Source organism: Colossoma macropomum, unplaced genomic scaffold (assembly GCF_904425465.1).
Source record: "Colossoma macropomum unplaced genomic scaffold, Colossoma_macropomum, whole genome shotgun sequence".
Taxonomy (NCBI): Eukaryota; Metazoa; Chordata; class Actinopteri; order Characiformes; family Serrasalmidae; genus Colossoma; species Colossoma macropomum.
This window is the reverse complement of record NW_023494787.1, coordinates 37,590,668-37,615,052: the sequence shown is the minus strand read 5'-3', so window position 1 is coordinate 37,615,052 and position 24,385 is coordinate 37,590,668. Positions and strand designations below refer to the sequence as shown.

General features: G+C 38.2%; 1 protein-coding gene across 2 annotated transcripts; it reads left to right on the top strand.

Annotated features, from left to right (window-relative positions):
- The first annotated feature begins 126 nt into the window (after positions 1-126).
- iffo1a (intermediate filament family orphan 1a) lies at positions 127-20,620 on the top strand. Of its 2 annotated transcripts, XM_036565715.1 has the most exons (10): positions 127-188; positions 449-1,381; positions 6,573-6,633; positions 6,830-6,925; positions 8,568-8,708; positions 11,518-11,708; positions 16,293-16,410; positions 17,206-17,298; positions 18,096-18,226; positions 20,197-20,620. In XM_036565715.1, exons 1-10 carry the CDS (start codon positions 151-153, stop codon positions 20,354-20,356), a joined length of 1,962 nt encoding a protein of 653 aa, XP_036421608.1. In that variant the 5' UTR covers positions 127-150; the 3' UTR covers positions 20,357-20,620. The 2 variants fall into 2 exon arrangements, with proteins under 2 accessions (XP_036421608.1, XP_036421609.1); XM_036565716.1 differs by lacking the exon at positions 127-188 and having other exon boundaries at positions 411-1,381; positions 11,521-11,708; positions 20,197-20,356.
- The last annotated feature ends 3,765 nt before the right edge of the window (positions 20,621-24,385 follow it).

Below are 24,385 nucleotides of genomic sequence, written 5' to 3'. Positions count from 1 at the left end.
ATCACAGTCGTCGATTAAAGTCTCTTTTTCGTACACACGCCGAAAGTATGAATCTCTAGGCGCGTACACTTTAGTAATTACGGTAAGAAAAGCGCCGCAGTTGGCGCTCGTGTTTATCCTGTGGATGAGAGCTCGCTCAGTCCTCTACGGATGCTCCTGTCGCTTGGAAAGAATCTACCTCCCTTCAGGTGGGCTATATTAATACATCAGCTTAGGAAAGACACGTAATACGTGCAGGATATTGGAAAAGAGGCTGTTTTTCATTCGAGTCGCGCTTAATCATTGTGCATTTTTCCATATTACTAATCTGATTCAGCCTGATTGAGGCCGGCGAGCGTTGCCTCACCTTAAGGAGCGTAAACCTGCTCCAAGCATTACCGGCGCTGAGGCTCTGCTTAATTCAAAGGTAAATGCCGGATTTCGAGCACTTCAGCTTTTCTCCCTCTAGAATGAATCCCGTGTTGGGCGAGAGCGCGTACCCGATCCAGCAGCAGCAGCAGGTGACTGGCCTGCCGGACACAGGCCTTTTCGCAGAGTCCCTTTACGGCTCACCTGAGCCGCCCTTCATCTTGGGCGACCATATGGTTGTCCCGGGTCAGGACGGCCTGGGACTGCCTGGGTTGGACCTGGGCAACTGGCCTCACGGTGCTCCTCTGTACCCACACCGGTGTCCACCTCCACCTCCGGCCGCCGCGGCGCTGCGCAATGACCTGGGCTCCAACATCAGTGTGCTCAAGGCACTGAACCTGCGCTTCCGCTGCTTCCTGGCCAAGGTGCACGAGCTGGAGCGGCGCAACAAGGCGTTGGAGAAGCAGCTGCAGAGTGCCCTGGAGGAACGAGCAGAAAAGGCACCCATGCGGGACGTGGGGGTCCAAACCGGGTCCTTCGGGACAGTGCCGGTGAGGCCTGACTTGATACCGGTACCGTACGCCAACTATTTGCCTGGAGGTCTGGCCTCGTCGCCAACTCTGGACAACACAGTCTTCCCGCTTGGGTCCAGCAACAAGACAAATCTCGGACAGTTCACCCCAATAAGTGTTACGGACTCGAACTCCAATCTGGCCCCCAGTTTTCCCATCAGTCCTTTGTCTCCTGGTGATCCTGCTTCTAAGAGCATCTCCAATATCAATGAGAAGTATGTCAGCACTGGGACTGGGACATCCGCTAACCTCCCACCCAGGTTCCTTCCTGGGACTATTTGGTCGTATAACCCTGCTCGGAGGCTCAGTATTGGCCGGGACCCGAGGGTGCCGGGTCCTGGCATATCGTGGACGCACCCAGATGGGGTGGGGGTCCAAATCGACACCATCACCCCAGAGATCCGGGCCCTGTACAACGTGCTGGCCAAGGTGAAACGTGAACGAGACGAGTATAAACGAAGGTCAGTATTTCTGCACCTTAAGCTCTCTTTGTGAGTCATGATCAAAGTCTAGGATCACCACCTTTGCTCCGGGGATCTACCAGGATCTACCACTTTAGCTAACCTTAATCCTCCACACTTGATCTTGTAAGAGAGAGGTTGAAGGTGCAAGTTCTAGGAAGGTACATTTCCAGAGTTAGAGTTGGTGACCCCTGGTCTAAATACTTTAAACTAAGCCTGTGTCTATTTAAGATTAATACATCCTGCAGGAGCTACTATATACTTGGTGCATTAATGTTTTACCTTACTTGTCAAGGTCTTCTTTACTGTGGCATTAAATGAGGCAGTTCCCTGACGTGGATTTAGCCTTGTCTTGGATTAAATTATAATGAGTCAATGAGTGAAATACCATGGGTCGGTTTCACGGACAGGGATTAAGCCTTTTCCTGAAGAGGTTACTATAATTATTAGAGATAATTGTTCCTATTTAGAAGAGAATTCTGAATAGAGATTCTCCACTGAAAGAAACATGTTGTCCAGGTCTAGGTTTGATCCTTCTCTGGAATACCGACCATCTACATTAGGGCTTAATCTGCGTCCAAGAAACAAACCCTATGTGTTGCACATGGTTCCAGACATGGGTTAAGCCTCATCTTGGACTAAATTTCAGTGTTGATGGAGAAATTACCATTGGAAATTCTTTTGAGTCTAGGTTTAGGCTTAAACTGGGCCTGAAAATCGGCCCTCAACTTCTTTGTGTAGTTTATTAGTTTGTTCACCACCCAGAATGTGTTCTTTCTTTCAGAGATAATAGTCTTGGACCCATTGGTGTCTTTATACGAAGAGTATAAACTGGTGTAAATGTGAAATGATGTCCTTGCCAGTGACATCACTTTATGTTTATATGTGCAAATGACCTCACACAGGTTACAGAACTAGCTCCTTGAGACGTTATGAAAGCACTATAGCTAAATGTAGGGCCCTAGTAATGCAAGAAAAGGTAATCAGGCAAAAGGAAACATTACTGAGTGTGGTAAGTGGTAGATGGAGTTTTCATTGGAATCACTCATTGTCTCCTTTAACATATTTACCACCAAGTTTGTCTGTTTGAAGTATTGACTTTGGTTTGTCCTTCTGCTGAGCTTTTAGAGACTTTACTAAAAGGAGCCAAATTTGCACTCTAAAATCTGCTAAACTGAATTGCAATGACTCAAATGAAGTCACTTTGTACAGAAGAGCAGGACCCCCCAACACACGCACGTACACCCCTCTGAACCTTACTTCCGCCTCCTCCCCCTGTGCCTCAGCATCTGCAATGCAGCACTACTGTGAATGCTGCTAGTGTCCACTGCTCGACTCTCTCTCTCTGTCCTCTCTCTCTCTCTCTTTCTCCTTCTCTCTCTCCTTGTGAGTGCTATTTTATAAAATGGCTCTGCAACCTTGATGAATTATGAGTCATATGGTTCTGTGGAGAGTGAAATTTATTTACTTGCTTATGATGCTCTTTGCCATAATTGTGCGTTTCCTGTGCTTTTTTCATTTTCCTAACAATTTTAAGACTCCTGTCTGAAGCAATAGGAGTATATATATATATATATATATATATATATATATATATATATATATATATATATATAGTTGTAGTTGTTATCTTCTATTGGCAAAAAATATTTTTAAAAATATTATAATTATTATTATATGTTTTTTCCCAATAATAAAATGATTAAATTATGTTTTCTGTAGAGGATGTTATGTATGCTTATTCATGACTTCAGACTTCAGAAAGTGAATGGAGCTATTTCTACTCTAATATGACCAGCTTGTTCCTCCTACAGTCATAAATTGTGCTGCAGTCTCACCTGCAGTGTGCTTGAGCTCAGACGGGACACTTAAAGTCTAGTCTTCTAGTCTTGTGCATTGTGCTTAGACGTTACATAACACTTCCTGCTGAGGAGCTACAGGATACAGTGTCGGATGAATTCAGAAGATGCAGAAGAGTACTATCAGACCAGACTTAGGGGTTAAATTACATACAGCTGAGATTCTCTAATATCAGTGTACAGAGCTCAGTGCAGTCTGTCATGGTCAGGTCTAAAGTTTCAGTGCAGAATTCAAGAAATATTAATGTGTCTTTGTTATTTGGTTTTAGGAAGTACTGCTAAATGCATAAGTAAAACAATGTTGCCTACATTATGTTTTTTAATAGGCAAGAACTAATGGCCAGATGAATGAAACATATTAAGTGATGTATTACAAAGGTTTGTACAAAGATCCATGACCTGTGGTTTTGTTGAAAACACACTAGCACACTAATACACACTAATACACACTAATACACTATATTAATATATACACTAATATATTATACACTAATTTATGCATGAATAAATAGCGTCGTCTTGTTCATTGAATTGCCAGGATTCAAGTTACCAACTCCTGAAGGCAAAACCTTACATTCAGGAACCCAATATATGTCCCCTGTTTATCTATATGACAGAAACATGGATATAAACTGGTGAAATTGAAAGCAAGAAGAAAACTTTATCATGGTTAAAATAACAGAAACATGTCAAATTTGTCCACACCTAATCTTTAGCATGGTAATAACACATTGGAACACAGAATGCTCCATTCTAGAGAAACTTGGTCTGAGCTGGGATTGTTCACAGTGGTAGAGAAAGGAACCAGGCATATGAAGAGTTTAATGCCTCCAAAAGCTCCCTAACAAAGTTATTGCATGAAATATCTACAAATATGCTGCCCTACATCTGAGACATTGCTTTATTATAGTTTTGAATTAAGGTTTTGGCCTAAAACATATTTTAAAAATGCATTTATGGTGGAGTTCAGTTTTCCCCAAACAAAACGTTTTTTTTTTTCAGATTTACCACTGTTTTACCATCATCAGCATTACTTATAAACACTTAGAAGACACGTGTAGGTTCACTGGTCACTTTGGACGGTGAATACAATGGCTGTATATTTTTGTTATAGACATTATGATCCCTGGTTCCTGTCACCATCACTGTAAAGAAATCAGAGACATTAAGTTTCTGTAGAGTGTATCAGTTCACATCAAATCATTCTAATGCAGTCCAGTTTAAAAATCAGTGGGATTCCCATTATTGTGAGTCTCTGCTGTTTAATTGTAAAGAAATGTGACCAGTAAGAACGGTCATATCTCATAATTCACAGTTGACAGCTGATAATGACCTCAGTCTAAACAATCATATCAGCCATAGTTGACTAAAACTGCTTGAGTCAAAATTAAAATGTAAAATATCAACATAAAAACTTATCCACCAATATTATTGGTTATCATTAACCCTAAAAATCGGTGTCGACCACAAAACGTTCACATCGTTCTGGCCCTAATGAATTAGTTCTGGATCACAAACCTCACTTAAACTCTTCCTGAAGTATTGAATGGAACTCCCATCACTCCAGAGAACACAGTTCCACTGCACTGCAGCCCAATGCTGGGGGGCTTTATACACACTCTAGTTGATGCTTGCGATTGGGTATGGTGATCTATTCCATTGGACCCTCCCCCAACTTAGCCACTCCACATTTATAAGTCAGCTTTCAGATCAGATTTTAGTTTGTTGATTATACAAAATCTGTGAAATAGACATGAATCATTCTACTGTATTGGTTCAAGGTCAGAGATGAAAACACATTTTGGACTTTTATCTGATTTGGACTTTAAACTAAAATCCTTTTGCTTTAAGTGACCCTATACCTCAATTATGTTTATTATGTTAAGACAAATGACTGAACATTCCATTTTGTCACTACCAAAGCAGTAATAATGCTTCCGAATGTTAACAAATGTTTCTGTTGTGACTGTTTTAGCTAATTTTGAACAGAACTCAGTGACACTAACCAGTACCTGAGAACAGTTGTATGCACATAACATAATATTTTTCATTGAAACACAAAAATGTTTACTTAATTGCAGAAAATGTGTTGTAGTAGTGATAATTCGTAATGTTACACACAGATTTTCAGACTTTGGGAAACATTTACTTCAAAACAATGGGATCTAACTGCTCATCAGGTGGTCATGAGGGACAGGAATGCAGTCTCACTTCCTGCTCGAAAATGCAGGGGCGTGGCTAAAATAAAACTCTTTTGTGTTTCGGTAATGACATGAAAACGTGGAACAGCATTTTTTAAAGAAAGTTTTTTTTTTTATTTAAAAATTAAACCTATGATAAATTTAAATCAAAAATATAATTAAAAAACTATAAATGATGATTTTGTCATATGTAGCTTATTACTATCTCAATTAATACCTTAGGTTTCAATAGGTCATAAAGTATATGGGAAAACCATTGTACTTCCACTAATTCATTGATTTGGAGGGATTTTTGCTGGAAGAGTCTGATCAGATTTTTTATAACGCCCAAACTCAAGTTAAGGTTAACTGGGGCCCACTTCCCCTGCTGGAGGGAGTGTGGGGCAATGGACGTAGGCCATGCGCATGTAGTATGGTGTTGCCCAAAAATGCAATCCTTTTGGATTAATATGGGGAGAATTATTTCCGACATCTTGGGTTTTAATGTGGAGGTCTCATTTAACTCTATGTATCTTGGTGTAACCCCTGAAGGGTTAAGTAAGAGTGATTGCTACCTATTGAATATATTTCTGGTCGCTTGTAAGAAAGCTATTACTAAGTGCTGGCTCAGAAGAAACCCCCCAACTGTGGACCTTTTTGTTGAAATTGTTACTTATATTCGCTCCATGGAAATGTTGACTTACTCCGTACGTCTTCAAAAGGAGAGAGGGAAAAAAAACTGGATGAAATGGGATTGCTATACCCGAGAAAGCATTGTGAACTGAGACCTTTGACTCTGATCATTCTGCCTTTTGTATGTAAACAGAGATTGTTGTTGAGTTTTATGTTTGAAATGTTGTACCTGTAAACCTCCGACTTTAAATAAGATCTCATGTACCTTTGAATTTATTTTTTTTTTCCTGCCGCCTCTTTTGTTTTTTTTTTATGGATATGAATGTGAATTTGCACAAAACAAAAATAAAAAATTAAGTAAAAAAAAAAAATAGGTCATAAAGTAATCCTTGTAAATATCTATGGTCTGATTATTTTGCTGTTTGAACTCATTCAGTGGAATGGTCCATATATACAATATCTACTGATTGTTTGTTGATTCATTAGTATATTTACAATGTGTGGCTTCATTCCTAACAGGTGGGAGGAGGAGTATACAGTGAGAGTGGACTTGCAGGAGAAGATTGCAGAGCTTGAAGAGGTAGAATGTAACAGCACATTCTCAAGTAGTACCGTATTTGATCTGCTCATGCAGATCTTAGTTTCCATCCACCCATCTGTCTTTCATCAACATATTCAAAGCCACCTGTGAAACTTGTTCAGAAGTATTTATCTAGCTTGTAAAACACTGTGTAAGATTAGAATGTGTGTGTGTGTGTGTATGTGTGTGTGTGTAGGACCTTCAGGAGAGCGAGGTGTGTCAGGATGAACTGGCTCTCAGAGTGAAGCAGCTGAAGGCCGAGCTGGTCCTCTTCAAAGGCCTGATGAGCAATGTGAGTCAGTCATCACATCAACCTTTTTCCTGACGTATCATCACATTCAGAGACTGACTTTGTTTAAGATAATTTAAAGAGGAATTCCACATGTTTAAAAACAAGTTGCGCATAATTCAGTGTTTGAGATAAACAAGTCTTTTAGAGTGTTCAGATGTGTAATGGTTCATTGTAGAGAAACTTATGGACTCCGATTTCTTTACAGTGGTGGTGATGAGAACCAGGAGTCGCAATGTCTACAACACAAATATCGCCATTTTATTTCCGGTCCAAAATGGCCAGTGAAACTATATGTGTCTTCTGAGTTTATATGTGTGATATTGGTAATGGTAAAATGGTGGTAATTTCAAATTTTTTGGGACATTTCGTCTTACAACACCCCTATTGTAAGAGACCATCCACTTTATCTTTCTTATTGTTCCTCATTAGTCATTGCCTGGCAGCACAGGCCACACTACTGTGATTGGTGTGCAGCTTGTTTGGTTACTCTTGCCATGTTTAGCTGTTTTTTAGCCTTTTTGATCTTTATAGTTTCTAATCTTTATATACTGCATTTATGGGCCGGTTTGAAGATCCCTGTTTTTAGATTTTTCTAAAATGTAATGTCGATAATGGTAGAATAGAGGTGAATCCAAAAGTCTTCTTTGGGGATTATTTTTGCCTTTCTGCCATGAATGGATTTTAAAAAAGACACTTTAAGCCAAACGTTTTTCAGAACTGTCTTAAAATGGTGTTTCATGCATCACACATAACCTTTTCGTGTAGCAGACTTCTGTGAGGGAGCTTTTAAAGGCATTAATTGCTGCAGATGTCTGATTCCTATCACCACCACTTTGAATAATTCTGACTCAGCAGTGGAGCATTTCACATCAAACCACTCTGAATCACTTAGTCTACATTATGGGCAATTTGGCAAAAAATGATCATGATTAAGAGAAAATATTGTCATAATGCCCAGCCATATTTTACATCTTAGCATTTTAATTATGCAGAAATGTTGAACAATTGGTGGAATTCATGTTAAATCTGTTGTTAGGGTAGCTGGAACAGATGCATGTGCATGTTATTCATAGTTAAATGTATCAGCATGTGGAAGTGGAGTTTTCATTGAGCTATCATGTTTTCTATCACTGTATAAAAGAAGCTGATGCTGCCTTTACTGTTGGATGCACTGTGATAGTTTCTAAGCGAGCATGAGTTCGCATTTAGACCAGAATTCACATCACTAAGGCCTTATTTTTGATTTTTTATCAGTTAATGGTGGCTGAAGTGTGAAGTCTGTTCCCACTCATATGTTTATTTGCTCAAAATAACACAAACAAATTAAAAAACTTAGCAATTTTTAAATGGCTGTGTTCAATCATGTTCTTTACATATTAAAAGAAAAGGCAACAACAGCAGTGAGAAATCATGTCAGTGAGGAATAGCTCATTTTTTTGGCCCAGGAATGACGCTTTTATACAACCTGCCTCATTCCTTTATAACTTTTTGTGAGAGTCGGCAAAACTGGTTCTTAATAGAACAATGGCTGCTGAGTCCATATAAATACACAATATGCTGTTAGTGTCCTTTTTTTTTGCATATTTTCTCCCTTTTCCTTCTGTCCTTTTCTCTCTTCTCATTGTTTTCCTCGACTCCTTAGAATCTTTCAGAGTTGGACAGCAAGATCCAGGAAAAGGCCATGAAGGTGGACATGGACATCTGCAGACGGATCGACATCACAGCGCGGCTGTGTGACGTGGCTCAGCAGAGGAACTGCGAGGACATGATTCAGATCTTCCAGGTGTGTTTCTCTAAATCACTCTATTCTTGGTTGTTTCTCCTTGTTGTCCTCACTCTACCTATCTAACTCAAGAATTTACATGTGGATAACCAAATAAGGAAGATCTCTGACCACACAGTGATTATTTGATAACGAATTTTTTTACAAAGTGATTTGATGCATCATAAAATCTCGCAACCCAATTAGGTTCAATTTGATTTGTTTATTTTTGTTTATTCAGAATTTTTTTAAACAAATTTGACTGGAGAAATTATTTAAAACAATACACAAAGTTTTTTTAACATTTACATTGGAATCTATATGTCAAAAATAAAATAAAAAAATGGGGCCTGGGCAAATATTTGAAAAATGTTTATATAGACACATTTAATATTTTATGTTTTATTTATTTCAACATGTTAAGCATAGGAAATAAATAGGAATTGTACATTAAAATCTGCAGAAAAATGCCATTTTTATTTTGAATTTATTCCTCTTGGAGGATGTGTTGAATTTTCACTTAGAAAATCTACAGTGTCACTTGACCAGGGGTGTTCAAACTTTTGCATATGACTGTGCATTTTATACCACTAATAACAAATAATGAATGTTTCACATGATGCTCGTTACACATGTATGAGGTTATTCTCCTCCAGCCCTGATTTTGTCTGTCTTTGTATGTATGATTCTAAAATCTGTTTGCTTTGAGTGACCCTACACCTTAATTATGTTTATTTTATTAAAATAAATGATTGAACATTCCATTTTGTGACTACCAAAACAATAATAACACTCAGTAGTGACAATTTAGTTTCGGTAGTGACAATTTAAGCTAATTTTGAGCATTACTCAAAAACTCTAGCCAGTATATGACTAGCAAACACAGCTTTAAACATATATACATACATACGTACATACACGCTTATCCTTCTGGGTCGCGGGGGGGTGCTGGATACACCCTGGACAGGTCGCTAGTCCATCGCAGGGCAGACAGACAGACATACATACATACACAATCACACACACATTCACACCTAGGGGCAATTTAGCATGTCCAATTGGCCTGACTGCATGTTTTTGGACCGTGGGAGGAAACCGGAGTACCCGGAGGAAACCCACGCAGACACAGGGAGAACATGCAAACTCCACACAGTAAGGATCCTCGTCGCCCGGCTGGGAAACGAACCCAGGCCCTTCTTGCTGTGAGGCGACAGTGCTACCCACCGCGCCACCGTGCCGCCCAGCTTTAAACAGTTTTACACAAATAAATTCAAATATTTTTCACTAAAACACAAAAATGTTTACTTAATTGTAGAAAATATGTATTCGGTAGTGACAGTTCTTAATGTTACACACTGATTTTCAGACTTTGGGACACATTTACTTCGAAACAATGAGATCTAACTGCTCACCATGTGGCCATGAGAGACAGGGATGCAGTCTCAATGCAGGGGCGTGGCTAAAATAAGGCTCCACCCACGGACTAAAACTTTTTCGGTAATGAAAATGTGCGACAGCATTTTCTGAATAAAATATTTGTATTTAAAATGTAAACTCATGATTAACAAGATCTAGATCTTTAGAACTTCACTTTTAAAGAAATCAAAAATATCTTAAAAAAATGAAAAAATGTTAGTAATATTTTATATACACTTATATTATTATATTATTTTATATACACTTATAAGTGTAAATTTAGGGCTTAGGGTTTGGGACAGTCACCACCAAATAGAAATTACCCTGTAAATGATGATTTTGTATATATTTATAGATTGTATACTGTATATATTTATACATTTCACTTTATTGTATATATTTAGATGTTGTATATATTTAATATATATTTAGCTTAATTGAGATACTAGAATACAGATACAGAATAGTCCATGTCAGGGTTATGTAGTAGACTGAGCTCGGCTCAACTCCAGCATTTCTCAAAGACAGTCAAGCACAGAAGGGCTCCACTTCTAAATTATCATTCACCCACTATATTTTGTTTAACAGTTTTAGTTTACTATAATAACCCTGGTCCATATATCATTTATTTTCATTATGTCTTTATATATCCATACATCTCAGTTACTTTCTCCCTGTGCCTTCACCTGCACCCTTTTAATGTCAGAAAACACAGCTCAGACTTGTGTAATCTGCAGTGGCTTCAGTCCAGCCTGTTTTTAGATGTTCGTAGACAACAAGCTGCTTAAGTAGGAACTGGACATGCTCTTTAATTAGATTTGTGACTTGGCCACTGAAGATTGTATCAGGTGAGCAGAAAGAGTTCAGGCTACCTTTACTTTGACATTGTCACCCGCAAAATGCTTGTTCATAGCACTGAAATATTTATTAATCATCTGCATACTTTAAGCACTAGATGTCAATATAGGATTTTTGATTACATTACTAGTATAGCTTGAAATATGAGGTGATCATGTCAGTGTGACATCAAATAGTGGATAGTCCATTTCTAAAATCTGATTGGCTGAGCCACATTCAAAGCGGTTCAAAAATAACTAGTGTAAACACCTATGACTGCATACATCAGTTGAATTCTGTATTAATACACCAACTAAAACCTCAAAAATGTAGATACATAAAAATTCTTGGCAACCAAAGCCAACTGTTAACAAACTAACTGGCTTGGCAGAAGAATTATTTACTGCCATTATTAATGATAAGTAAAATGTGCTTTGTGTCATGCCTAACAACACCTCTGATAAAATCACTGTAACGTGTGGTATCTCAGTAGTTACTGCTTTATCACCTGCTTTAGAATTTAAGTCTTATCTGATTATTGTTATGATGTCACATTCTCTTGCATTTCTCTCTTTAGCAGGTGGCCACGCCTCCTTCAACACTAACCCGCCGTCCTCGGAAACAGACCCCTCAGTCTACGAAGAGCAACGATGGCGAGGAACCAACCAGTATCTCTGAGAGTGAGGATGGTGGGGTTAAAGAGGTGGAGCTGTGTGGTTCATCCACCAATCAAGTCAATGAGGAAATGCAGAGGATGCTCAACCAGTTGTAAGTGCTGTTCTCTTCATGATGCATACAGTACTGTGCAAAAATTTTAGCCACCCGAGAAAATTAGATGTTAAAAGCGGTTTATCTGGACGGTGAGCATTTATTTGCCCAGAAAACGCTTATATTAGAATAAATACAAATAATATTAATACAATAAGTAGTGATGTCAGTGTGTTTGTTTAACCATTTCCAAGTTTCTCCACGTGGCATGATGATCCAATACCTGGTTGATAACTAATCAGTCCTTCATTAAGTGACATCATGGGTGTTGGTGATATTATTTAACAAATCTATGTGATGGCTGAGGGCATTGAAGAGACCAAAGAAGAGACCAAACTTTGTTCTTCAAACTAGCTCACAAGACAGCAACTACAATTAAAAGAAATAATCAATTCTTGTTACTTTTACGTGTATTTGTGTCTATTCTAATGGATATGGTATTTTTAAAGGTAAAAATACAAACCTTGCCGAGGAGGGAAAATGGTTTTAAACGGTGTGCTTAGGTGGCTAAGACTTTACAGTGCACAGTACTGTATAGACATACACACAATCTAGCATCCAGCATTTGGCTTCAGACAGAGCACTGTGTGAGTTTCTGATCTGGCTGTGACAAGTTTTAAAAACCCATGGAAAATTAGGACAAAATTCTCAATAAATATTATATTTGATTATTTAAAACCATGGATGTTTCACAGCAGCATATCTGGGACAGTTTCAGTTTGTGGCAAAGGCATTTCCTCATCAAGACCAAGTTTTACCATCAAAAGAAAAAAGAAAAAAACACAACAGAGCTTGTGGCTTTCAGGGTTCGTTCGCTCCTTTTAACGTGAGGAGCTCCACTGCGGAAGTGAGGAGCTTCAACTCTTGTGGGAGTTGGTGAAACTTGCTGTGCTGTTTAAACGCGAATTTGACGGATTTCTCCAAACTTCTGTATAATTCAATGGTTCAGATATAAACAATTTCATTTGTTGGATGTTAAATGGCTCATTATAAAGAAACCCAGATTTCTTTACTGTGGTGGTGATAGGAAGCAGGGGTTGTGATGTCTACAATGCAAATATAGCCATTTTATTTACTATTTACAGTGAGCCTACACACGTCTTTTGAGTTTTTATGTGTAATGTTGATGATGGTAAAACAGTGATGCATCTACAAAACAAGTTTTTTTTTTTCTTTACAACACTCTGCATGTATGGTTTTAAAAATACATTTTGTCCAAAATTTTATCTCCAAACTGTCATAGAACAATATTTCAGGAATAAAGCAGTGTATTTACAGGCGTTAAATGCTTCAGACGTCACCTTCACTTCGAACAATTCGAAGATTCTGTAGAAGAGACCATAGCTTGTTATAATGAGGCAAGAGATGACAGTAAATAAATATAGCAACAAACCACTGATGGACATCCTCACTCTGCTCTCTCGTTCTGGACGAACTTTATTCAAATGAACTGTGCAGTGACTAATCAGATCATGTTGTGGTAACATATTGTCACAGTCCCGTGGTGAGAATTAACACTGAGGGAGCACTGAGCAAGGGATAATGGTTAATGTTATTGTTATGTTAAATGATTTTTTTAGGTTTAAAAACAACATTAGATCACTTTGGGGCTCAGAACTAACTCTGCATAGATTATTCGTCATGACTCCTCAGTCTGCTTGTGTTTTAGAAATGTGCCCCCAACGATTTGGCTTTATTTCGCTTTAATGACAATACATCATTAACTTAGAGGTACAGCTAGTGCAGATATTAAACATATACAGTTAGGACCATAAATCATTTGACACTAACAAAATTGTTGTTATTTTGATTGTCCAGCACAGCATATTGGAGTTTAAATTAAATAGTGAATACAAGCTGAAAGTGTAGACTTTCAGCTTTAATTTGAGCGTATTTACATCCAAATCAGGTGAATGGTGTAGGAATTACTACCATTTTCATTCATCGACACCCCCCCTTTTTGGGGGGGGGGGGCTTTAAAGTAATTGGACAGTTGGCTCTTTAGCTCTTCAATGGCCAGGTGTGTGTTTTCTCTCATTATTTCACTTCCTACTAAGCAGATAAAAGGTCTAGAGTTAATTTCAAGTGTAGCATTTGCCTTTGGAATCTGTTGCTGTGAGCTCCTATATATGAAGTTATTGTCAGTGGAGGAAGCCATCATTAGACTGAAAATCAAAACAAACCCATCTGAGAGATAGCAAAAACATTAGGTGTAGCCAAATTCACTATTTTGTGCATTCATAAAAAAAGAACACACTGGTCAGCTAAGAAACACAAAGGCCCAGAAGACAATGGAAAACAACTGTTGTGAATTCCTTCCCTGGTGAAGAAAAACCCTGACAGTTGGCCAAATCAAGAACACCTTCCAGGGAGTCAGCTGTGTCAACTATCAAGAGAAGTAAAACCAGAGTAAATACAGATGGTTCAGCACAAGATATAAACCAAAATCAGAGTGACCAAATTAGAGTCTGCCAAAAAACATCTAAAAAAGCCTGTACAGTTGTGGAACAACATCTTATGGACTGATGAGACAAAGATCAACATGTATCAGAATGATGGGAAGAGAAGAGTATGAAGAAAGGAAGTCTTACGAAACTGCTTATGATCCAAAGCATACCATCTCATGTGGATGTAGTGTTATGGTTTGGGCATGTATTGCTGCCAGTGGAACTGGTTCTCTTGTATTTATTGATGATGTGGTTGCTGACAAAAACAGCAGGATGAATTCTGAAGTGTATACTGCTATATTATCTGCACAGTGCAGATGGACAATGACCTGAAGCATACTGCAAAAGCAACCCAGGACTTTTTTAACGAAAAGAAGACAAATGTTGGCAAGTCAGTCACCTGACCTCAATCCATTTATTGCATGCATTTCACTAACTGAAGACAAAACTGAAAGTAAAACGCTCCAAGAACATACAGGGACGGCTGCAGTATAGGTCTGGTGGAACATCCTCAAAGAAGAAACCCAGAGTCTTGTGATGTCTGTGGGTTCCAGACTTCAGGCAGTCATTGAATGCAAAAGATGAATGAAAATATGTAATTCCTACACTGTTCACCCAATTTTGATGTAAATACTCTCAAATTAAACCTGAAAGTCTTTGAACACTTTATGCTCATATTCATTATTTAATTTTAACTCCAATATGCTGTGCTGTGCTAAAATAACAATAACTTTATATCTAAGTATTTATGGATCTATATATATATATATATATATATATATATATATATATATATATATATATATATATATGTACACAACCCCATTTCCAAGAAAGTTGGGACGCTGTGCAGAATGTAAATAAAAATAGAATGCAATGATGTGCAAATCATGTAAACCATATTTTTAAAGGAAAATACTACAAAGACAACATTTTAAATGTTGAAACAGGGAAATTTTATTGTTTTTTGAAAAATATATGCCCATTTTGAATTTGATGCCAGCAACGCGTTCCAAAAAAGTTGGGACCGGGGCATGTTTACCATGTTTACCAGGGCCATGTTTTCCCGTTCTTGTTTGATATAGGATTTCAGCTGCTCAACAGTTCAGGGTCTCATTTGTCGTATTTTTTATTTCATAATGTGCCAGGTGTTACCAGTGGCAACAGGTCTGGACTGCAGGCAGGTCAGTTTAGCGCCTGGACTCTTTTACTACAGAAAATAATTCCAAAAAGAATTTCAAATGTTGATTTGTCGGACCAGAGGACATTTTTCCACTTCCCCTCAGTCCATTTTAAATGAGCTCAGGCCCAGAGAAGGTGGCAGCCTTTCTGGATCCTGTTTATATGTGGTTTCTTCTTTGTGTTTTAGAGTTTTAACTGTTTTCATAGACAGTGGTTTTCAGAAGTATTTCTGAGCTCAGAATCATGTCTGTTTTAATGCAGTGTCACCTGAGGGCCCAAAGATTTTGAATTCAAAATAGGCAAATATTTTTCAAAAATCAATAACATTTCTCAGCTTCAACATTTGATATGTTGTCTTTGTACTATTTTAAATTAAATATAGGGTTTCAATGATTTGCACATCATTGGATTTTGTTTTTATTTACATTTTGCACAGCGTTCTTTGGACATGGGGTTGTATATAATAATATACTATTATTATTATTATTATTATTATTATTATTATTTTTTTTTTTTAGGTTGCAATTCTGAAATCTGGAGGTGCTGCATCCCCGCTTCCTGTGTCGCTGCCCATATTTGAAAATGGCCAATTTAAAATGAGTTGGCAAACATGCCACATATGTGAAAAATATAAGTTGGATATAAAGGAAATATATACATGCTAATGTATGACATATACTTGAAATCCATATATCAGATTTCTGTATGAGTAAATAGATACCTGTGCCAGTTATTGCTGTTAGTGGTCAGCACATTTAATTGATTTGGTGTTATGGGTAGTGGCACAAAGCAAGAGGTGATTCATGCCCTTTCAGTTTTGTGAAAAATATTGAGAGCTGCTTCATGAGTGTGAGGATATTTCAGGTTTGACAGGCTTGATCTTTTAATACCGATTAGTCCTCTTTAGCAGCCTGTTTAAAGCCACTGTGTGTGTGTATGTGTGTGTGTGTTGCAGGCGAGAGTGTGAGTTTGAGGATGACTGTGATAGTCTGGCGTGGGAGGAGACGGAGGAGACTCTGCTGCTGTGGGAGGATTTCCCAGGATACACCTTGGGTGTGGAAACTCAGGGGGAGGTAATACATTTTGCTTTGTCTGCTTTTATATTGTCTTTTGCTTGTGTTCACTTTGTCGTTTTGTTGTCCTTCTGTGTTTTTGCTGAGTTTTTGTCCTGTTTTGTTATTGAGTTGATATCTTTAGTGTTGTATATTATATTAATAATATTATTATTATTATTATTGAATAACAGTCACAACAACAGGAGGTGTTGACAGGAAACAAATAGTTCCAGTGTCTCCACAGACAATTATTATTATTGCACAATACACACACAAGGGGTAAAAAGAGAGTTTGTAAAAATGAATTGGCAGAAAGTAACTGGGCAAAAATAACTGGTACATTTTTATGTAAAATCACCAGACAATTCCTTCATTCCTTAATCGTAAAATCTTGTAACAACACATTCATCATATACAGAGGACAATCTTATACGGAATATTCTCTAAATTTAGGTTTATCTGTAAAATAAAGCATATATTTACTTTATGATATTATATCTTCTGTACTCTCCACAGACACTCTTAAAAAAGACTGGAAAATTCTTTGTTAGAAAACACCCTGGTATCTTATAGCTAACAGATCTAATGGTCCAACAGTTCTTAAGCTATAAGCTACAACATTGCTAGAAGTCAAGTCTCCAACATTAAAAAGATTTATTACAAATAAATATATGGTTTTCTTCATTTTAGCATTTGCTGTAGTAACAGTCCTATAGTTCCAGTCATCAGTTATGTTTTATGAGGCTTTTACTCCTTTAAGAAGAAATAGTCAGTGCTAACCAGAAGATATGTATTTGTTGTGTACACTCACAGCAGGAGGAGTCCATAGAGAAGGTGATAAAGGACACTGAGTCGCTGTTCAAGTCTCGTGAGAAGGAATACCAAGAGACCATAGACCAGATTGAGGTGAGAGCAGTCTGTGTGGTGAGGTGTGTGTCAATAAGCAGAGACTTTGCAGTTGCACCTCCTCTTAATGCAGGATAGGCAGAAACTGTGAAAGCCAGCCTTGATGGTGTTTGTGTCTGCACAGGTTCTAGAGCAGTACAACAAAGGGTTTAAGAATTGAGATTGAATTGAGTTGAGAATATATTGGTCACATACTGGTATGCATAGATAGACAACTGCTTTCTCAGTCTTTCTTCTGAAATCAAGGGTTTCAGTAGGGTCTTTTTCTCTCTTTACTGCAGTAATGGTCTTCTGGGAAGGCTAACATTTGATGTTGGAACATTGCTGTGAGGATCTGATTGCATTCAGAAATGAGAGCATTAGTGAGGTCAGATACTGAAGTTGGATGACTAGTTCTGGATCACAGATGTCACTCTAACTGATCCCAAAAGTATTGGATGGAGCGCCATAATTCGAGAGAACACAGTCCCATTGCTCCACAACCCAGTGCAGGCAGGCTTTATACCCCTTTAGGCATCATTTGTGTTGGGCGTGGTGACTTCAGCCTCATGCGTGGCTGCTCTAGGCTGTTCCGTTCTGTTGGCAGTGCTTTTCTATGAGGATTATACAAGCTGTGTCAGCAATGTGTGCACATTATAGTAGTTAAATTCACCAATTAGAGGGGATATCTGGATACTTGGGGCATATAGTGCATTTGGGTATTTATCTAGTAATATTTTGAAAAATGCTGTGAACTGATGTGAGTGCCTGTGTAGTGTTTGAGTCTATGCACACGTGTTCTCACGGTCTCTCTGCAGCTGGAGTTGGCCACTGCCAAGTCAGACATGAACAGGCACCTACATGAGTACATGGAGATGTGCAGTATGAAGAGGGGTTTGGATGTGCAGATGGAGACCTGCCGGAGGCTCATCACACAGAGTGGAGACAGGTACACAAGAACATACAGATATCATTAAACATGCATTGCTCTATCACGTGGCCTCAGCAACTACGGTTTGAGTACAATAGTTTGCATCCCCTTCAGATTATCTGTGAATAATCCAAAAATTTACCTCTGTCATACTATGAATCATCAAAATAATGTGACATATTTCTTCAGAGGTGTTTTCCTCTGAAAACTTATAACTTCCATGTTAGAACAGCTCAGTTTATGTCAAAATTGATATTTTCTAGCAAGCTTTGCATTCGCTTTGATAAACATTCTAAGTGTTTAGCTTGAGTATGTAAAATTAGGTGTCTGAGTGTTAAAAATCAAGGCCAGCACTCAGTGCTTGATGAGTGGTGTGTTAGATTAGGCTGTTTGCTGAGGGCCACAAAAATGGGATCAGCTGTCAGAAGACTTCAAAACGAAAACACTAACATTTCATAGAGCTGAAGAAGGATAAAAAGAAAAATGGAAGAAATGGAATATCATGGACACATTAAGGCCAATACAAATAACTGATTGAACTTCTAGAAAATTGTTTGAGAGCTCAAAAAGATTCCAAAACAAACAGCAGGGGACTACAGGTGTACAGGTCCACATCTCCACAGTGAAGCTGTCTGGAAAAGTCTGGATTGTTTGGGAAAAAAGGAAGCCACTGCTTACTTTTTGGTCATAATTCACACAGATAGGTGTGGTGAGGAAAAAAAAACTGTGCTTGTAAGAAAAAGAACGCCGTCCCCACGGCAAGACGTGGTGGAAGATCTCTGTTGTTTTGGTAGTGTATGTCTGCATGTGCATGACTGTAGTTCTGCAGATAGTGGAAGGAAGAATGTATGCAGGCCAATGTCAACAGATTTTACAACAAAGCCTCCTACCATCAGTCAAAAAGCTAAAAATGAAGCATAGATGGATCCTGCAACAAGATAATGATCCAAAGCATAAAGCAAAGTCAATTGAGGCACGGAAGAAAGTGAAAGTTTTGCCATGGCTTTCTCAGTCTCCAGACTTGAATACAGTAGAACATCTGTGGATAATTGGAAGAAAGCACTGCGTGGTAGACAGTCCATCAGTCTAGTTGAGCTGCAGCCAATATGCCAGCAAGAATGGACTAAAATTACACCTGAGAGGATACAAAACTTGCTCAGAGGATACCCAGAGGTTAGAGGAGGTTTTAAAGACAAATCATGGACATGCAAGATATCAGACCGTATTTCATAAAAGGGGGATGCAAATTTTTGAACTTCATTTCGTTTATGTCACTGTCATTTTTCTGCTATATACTTTTTAACCATATTTCTTACTTTTGATGATAAAGGGGCATTTGGGAAATCTGATTTTTCATTAAATATTGAGTTCATTAAAATAACTATTTGTCTTGCTCATTTCAAAGAGGGTGCGAACTTTTGCACTCAGCTGTAAATATAATATCAACATTTCCTGTATTAAGTGTAACTTTATTACAGCTTCTATTCCTTTCTGAAGACTTACACTGAGTTCTGCAAGAATTTTTCCAGATCGCCAAAGTTCAGTCTTAGAAATTTGCTGCTGGTGGTGGGGTGGTCAATCCATTGTCCTAAGAACACCAGAAGCTTCTTTGTTTGAGTTGGATTTTTTTTTTTTCTTTTCTCTGTAACTGATTCTTGTGGCATCCTAGCAGTGCAGAAAAATGACAGAGTTACTGGAGAGGTCTCATCCTATAACAGAACCATGTTAAAAGTCAATGTTCAGTAGAAGACAATCTGCTGCCACTGTTTGCAAGTATTTATTATACATGTACTGGCCACTTCATTAGGTACCATGTATCCACATTAACTGTCCATTTTATCAGGTATGTTGTAGTTCTACAATTTCACAGTTTCTCTGCATAATTTGTTAGCATTGAGTGTAGATACAAGGTAGGTTTACCTTATAAGGTTGGCCAGTGAGTTTATACTGTTCCAGCTATTCAGATTTCTTCATCTTTTTTTTTCCAGAAAATCCCCACTTCTCATTTCTGTGACTGTGGAGGATGGAGAAGAAGGAGAGAGGGAGAGGAAGAAGGCGACTCTTCCAGCAGATTCTGGCAGCACTGAACCATACTGCGACATTCAGAACAACCTCACTGTCTCTCATCCTACCTGGAAAAAGTCCTAACAGCCTTTTTTATAACTTCGCCCCAACCTGAAAGGCTGTTTACATTTCGTGGTCAACTGATGATCCTGCACTTTACATCCACAATTAACAGAGGGTTTGAGGCAGCCTCTTAAAGGGCCAGCAACCTAAGACAAAACCTACAAAAGCCACTAGTGCCATCTAGTGATACAGATTATCACTACATGTAACAGAAGCAGACACTCTTTGGGCACTTGGAACGTTTATACACAATTACACACTATTAGCACTTTTTCCAGAGAAAAAGAGTTTCGTTTTACACAACGTTTCAGATTCACATAAATACTACTAATATTACTAATAATACTAATAACATTAAAGGTAATATTTTATCAATTCAATTACAATTCAATTCAAGCTCAAGGAGCATCCTTAAATAAATTAATGAATCAACACTTTTTGCATAAGGCAGTCCCTTTTTAAAGTAGATGAAGATAACTTAGTAACCTGTAATGCCAAAAGAGGTAGAGGATTGTACAGTATTTCCCTAATCAATGAATAGGGCTCACCTTGGGACCAGCAGCATTCTTTTAAAGCCAGAAACATCCTATAGTATACATTGTAGTGCTTATGTCTCTCTGTAGGTCAGTTGTCAGTCTATCATTGTATCCCTAACTTGTATCTACAAACCTTGGTCATTTTTCCAGGCACACCTACCATATAGGTGCACTTTATAGGTTTACAGTTATTGACAGTAGTCCGTCTGTTGCTGTACGGTTTATCAACCCCCTTTTCCCCGTTCTTCCGTGGAAAGGGACCACCAAAAGACCACCCACAACTGACCAGATATTATTTGTGTGGTGAATCATTCTCAGCACAGCAATTGCACCAACATACCAGTGCGCGTTGCACTGGTACAAGTGTTTCAGGCTCTGCAGTGTTGCCTACAAACCTATAAAATGCACCTATAGAGAGTTCCTGGCAAAATAGCGCACTTACAGGTGTGCTTAATATACTGGCAACTCACTGTACATTGTGACTTATAATAAAGAGATTCTGCTGTTTTATACACTGTTTGTACATACGCTGTGCTGTACAAAGCACATTTGCCATGGTCAGTAACGGTGTGGTTTTGTTTATGTTCCACAAAACATGCACTTCATGAAGTTAGTGAACATTTATAGTCTGTTTTCAGGATAGGGTGGGACGGGGAGAGAAGTTCAGCTGGATAATTGAGGTTGTAGAGCTTTGTTCTACCACCTGTAAAGTCTTAAATGATAATTTCTGAAGACATTATTGTGAAATCACCAATCTTGAATTAACTATTAGAGCTTTGTGGGTGTAAATGTAACTCTGTTGGTTAGTTGATTCTCCAAAGTACACACAACCAATCACAACTGTACTTGGATGTAAATAACAGCACATCACAGGGTGGATGAAAAAATGCCTGATGCTGTTTTTGAGATTCTGAAATGGATCTGCTTGCAGTAGGAAGTGCATTTGGGTGCTCTCTGTAAGAGTGCTGGTTCGCTTACTTTTCCAAACCATTTTTTCTTGAACTGTCAATGAATGTCCGTCTACTCAGTCTCCATAGTGGGAATAGTCATTTGATCATAGTTGACCATGCACCATGAGAACAGTTTAGCACATTTAGCAGTTATTCTGTCATACGCTCCACATTATCTCAATAATTTACAGTAGATCTTTACACATTAATGTAAATATAAATATGGATGTATGAATATTACAGTGCATAATAAATAAAGATGATGTTTGAGTGTGTCTGCTAGAGGAACATAGTTCAATACATATGCAGTTTCAGAGTATACTGATTCTTGAAGGGGAAATGTTTGAGATATTTGATTTAAATTGTCAATTTTATAGCCTTTGGTATTTAATTTAGACTTTGCAACATGTATGATATGTTGTCATATCATCAGTCAGTGGCATTCCATTGTTTGTTTCAATCTGCAAGTTTCTGGTCTGTTTTTTTATTTCTTTAAATGTATTCACTATCATTCCATAATTCATTTGAAAGACCACGTTTTGAGAGTTTTAATACCAAGGTATTCACTGTAGCAATGACATTGGCACAGACTACTTAAAAGAGGCCTAAAACTGACTGGATACTTTATTTTATATTCACTGTCTGTTTTATATTCATTGCATTCATTCATTCAATCCCTCCACTGCAGTAAAGAAATCCTGACTGCTAGCATAGTCACTGATGTAATGCAACGTGATATTCCACAATAGGAGTACCATTAGATGTAAGGCTTCAGTTGCATTTGTCAGCTAGCAGAAAAAAAATCATTCATGCTCTACGTAGGCTGACAAAATGACTTCCATGAACTCCAAATATTGGAATTCATTTAGTTCAGAAACAATATAAAATAGACTATCATTACTTTTCATTTACTTGAATTTAACAGGTCAGTGACAGCTGTGACTAGCATGAATGAAGCTGATACTGTATACTGTATGTACTGAAATTCAGAATGATGACAGAGAGAGAGAGTTGCGTGAAAATAAATGAGAATAAAATCTTACTGAGCTGAGTGTGTCCTGTTTACCCCCTTGTCTCTGTCCTGTCACTTGTTGTAGCTAAAATTCAGCTTTTTTGGCAAGCTAGTTGAATTATCCCATTAAGTGCTGTGCCTGTTCCAGTTTTGTGATGGGCAAGATTCCAGCTGACGTAAAAACTGTTCTTCCGTTTGCCGGAAGGAAAAAAAAAAAGTTTCCAACTGATTGAATTTGTTGATGGAGCCAAAGTTGAAGCATTAGTGCTCAGCTCTTTGCTGACCGGTTGGGCTCCGTGCCTAATTTTGCTGTCATTGATTGGTGGTCTGAGCTCAGCAGTCGGCATGACTGTTACTACAGCATCTGTACTGGCGGGGGGACTTTGCTGAGCTTGGCTATTGGCTGCACTGATGCCACAGCAGCCAAAATAGCACTGTCCTCCATGATGTGGACCGGAAAAGACTTACTGAAATTACCTAAACTGTACACTAAACAACCTACATGTCTGATGTAACTATAGTAAATATAAACACTTAAAGCTTAAGCTTAGTAAGGCTTAAGACTACGATTATTATATTTGTTGTACTTGTATAATGGATTACTTACATTTGTGGCCTTGCAACTGACAAGGCTACAGAATCTGTAGTTTGAATCCCAAAATCTTTATTTAATTAAGGGAAATTTAGGCCATTTTAGCCATTACGAAAAATGGCCTTTCTGGTTATTTAAAGGGGAATTTAACCAATTTTTCAAAATGTCTGCATAATTAAACGGTTAAGATGTAAACAAAGCCATTCCGAGTGATTTGGTGTGAAATGCTCTGCTCTAGAGAAACTTGCCGATTCAGAATTGTTTACAGTGGTGGTGATAGGAACCAGACGTCTAAAGAGTTTAATGCCTCTTAAAGATACATGCCACCCATCCTTACACACTTAAAACAGACAGTCCTTCAAGGGTTCTTTAGTAATAGAGTTCTATGTAGAACCATTTCATGCTTAAATAGTTCTTTGCATGGTGAAAGGTTCTTCAGATTGATAGAGAATGTGTTATATAGCACCAAAAAGGGTTCTTCTATTGTTACAAGTTTGACACCAAAACAATAGAAGAACCCTTTTGGTGCTGTACAGAGCCATTTTTTAAAAAGATTCTATAAAAGAACCATGTACAACACATTCTCCATCAATCCGGAGAACCATTTGACCATACATTCCTTTCAATAAAGAACCCTTGAAGAACTGTCTGTTTTAGGAGTGTACCGTAGACCTCTACCTGATACTGCGGATATCATATGGAAGCACGGTGAAATGAGCGACCGATAACGAGAAAGGGAACTGTGTGAAAATAAATCAAAACATCCACATTAATCCTTCACTGTAGGTGTTGGGGAGGCTGTCGGTGGATGCTGAGTAAAGTTGTGGCGCAGTGCTGTCCTGTGAACTGCAGAGACTACAGTACAGGAAGAGGAGAGAAAACAGAACACAGAGCGCGCCAGACAGCTCAGCCTGCTGCAGAGAGAGAGAGAGAGAGAGTAATGAGAGAGAGAGAGAGAGA

Excerpts from the sequence above, each read along its gene's own strand:
- iffo1a (XM_036565715.1), top strand. The coding sequence starts at position 151 with ATGCTCCTGTCGCTTGGAAAGAATCTACCTCCCTTCAG. Across the intron at positions 8,709-11,517 it reads ACATGATTCAGATCTTCCAG|CAGGTGGCCACGCCTCCTTC; the intron begins GTGTGTTTCTCT and ends TTCTCTCTTTAG. Across the intron at positions 16,411-17,205 it reads GTGTGGAAACTCAGGGGGAG|CAGGAGGAGTCCATAGAGAA; the intron begins GTAATACATTTT and ends GTACACTCACAG.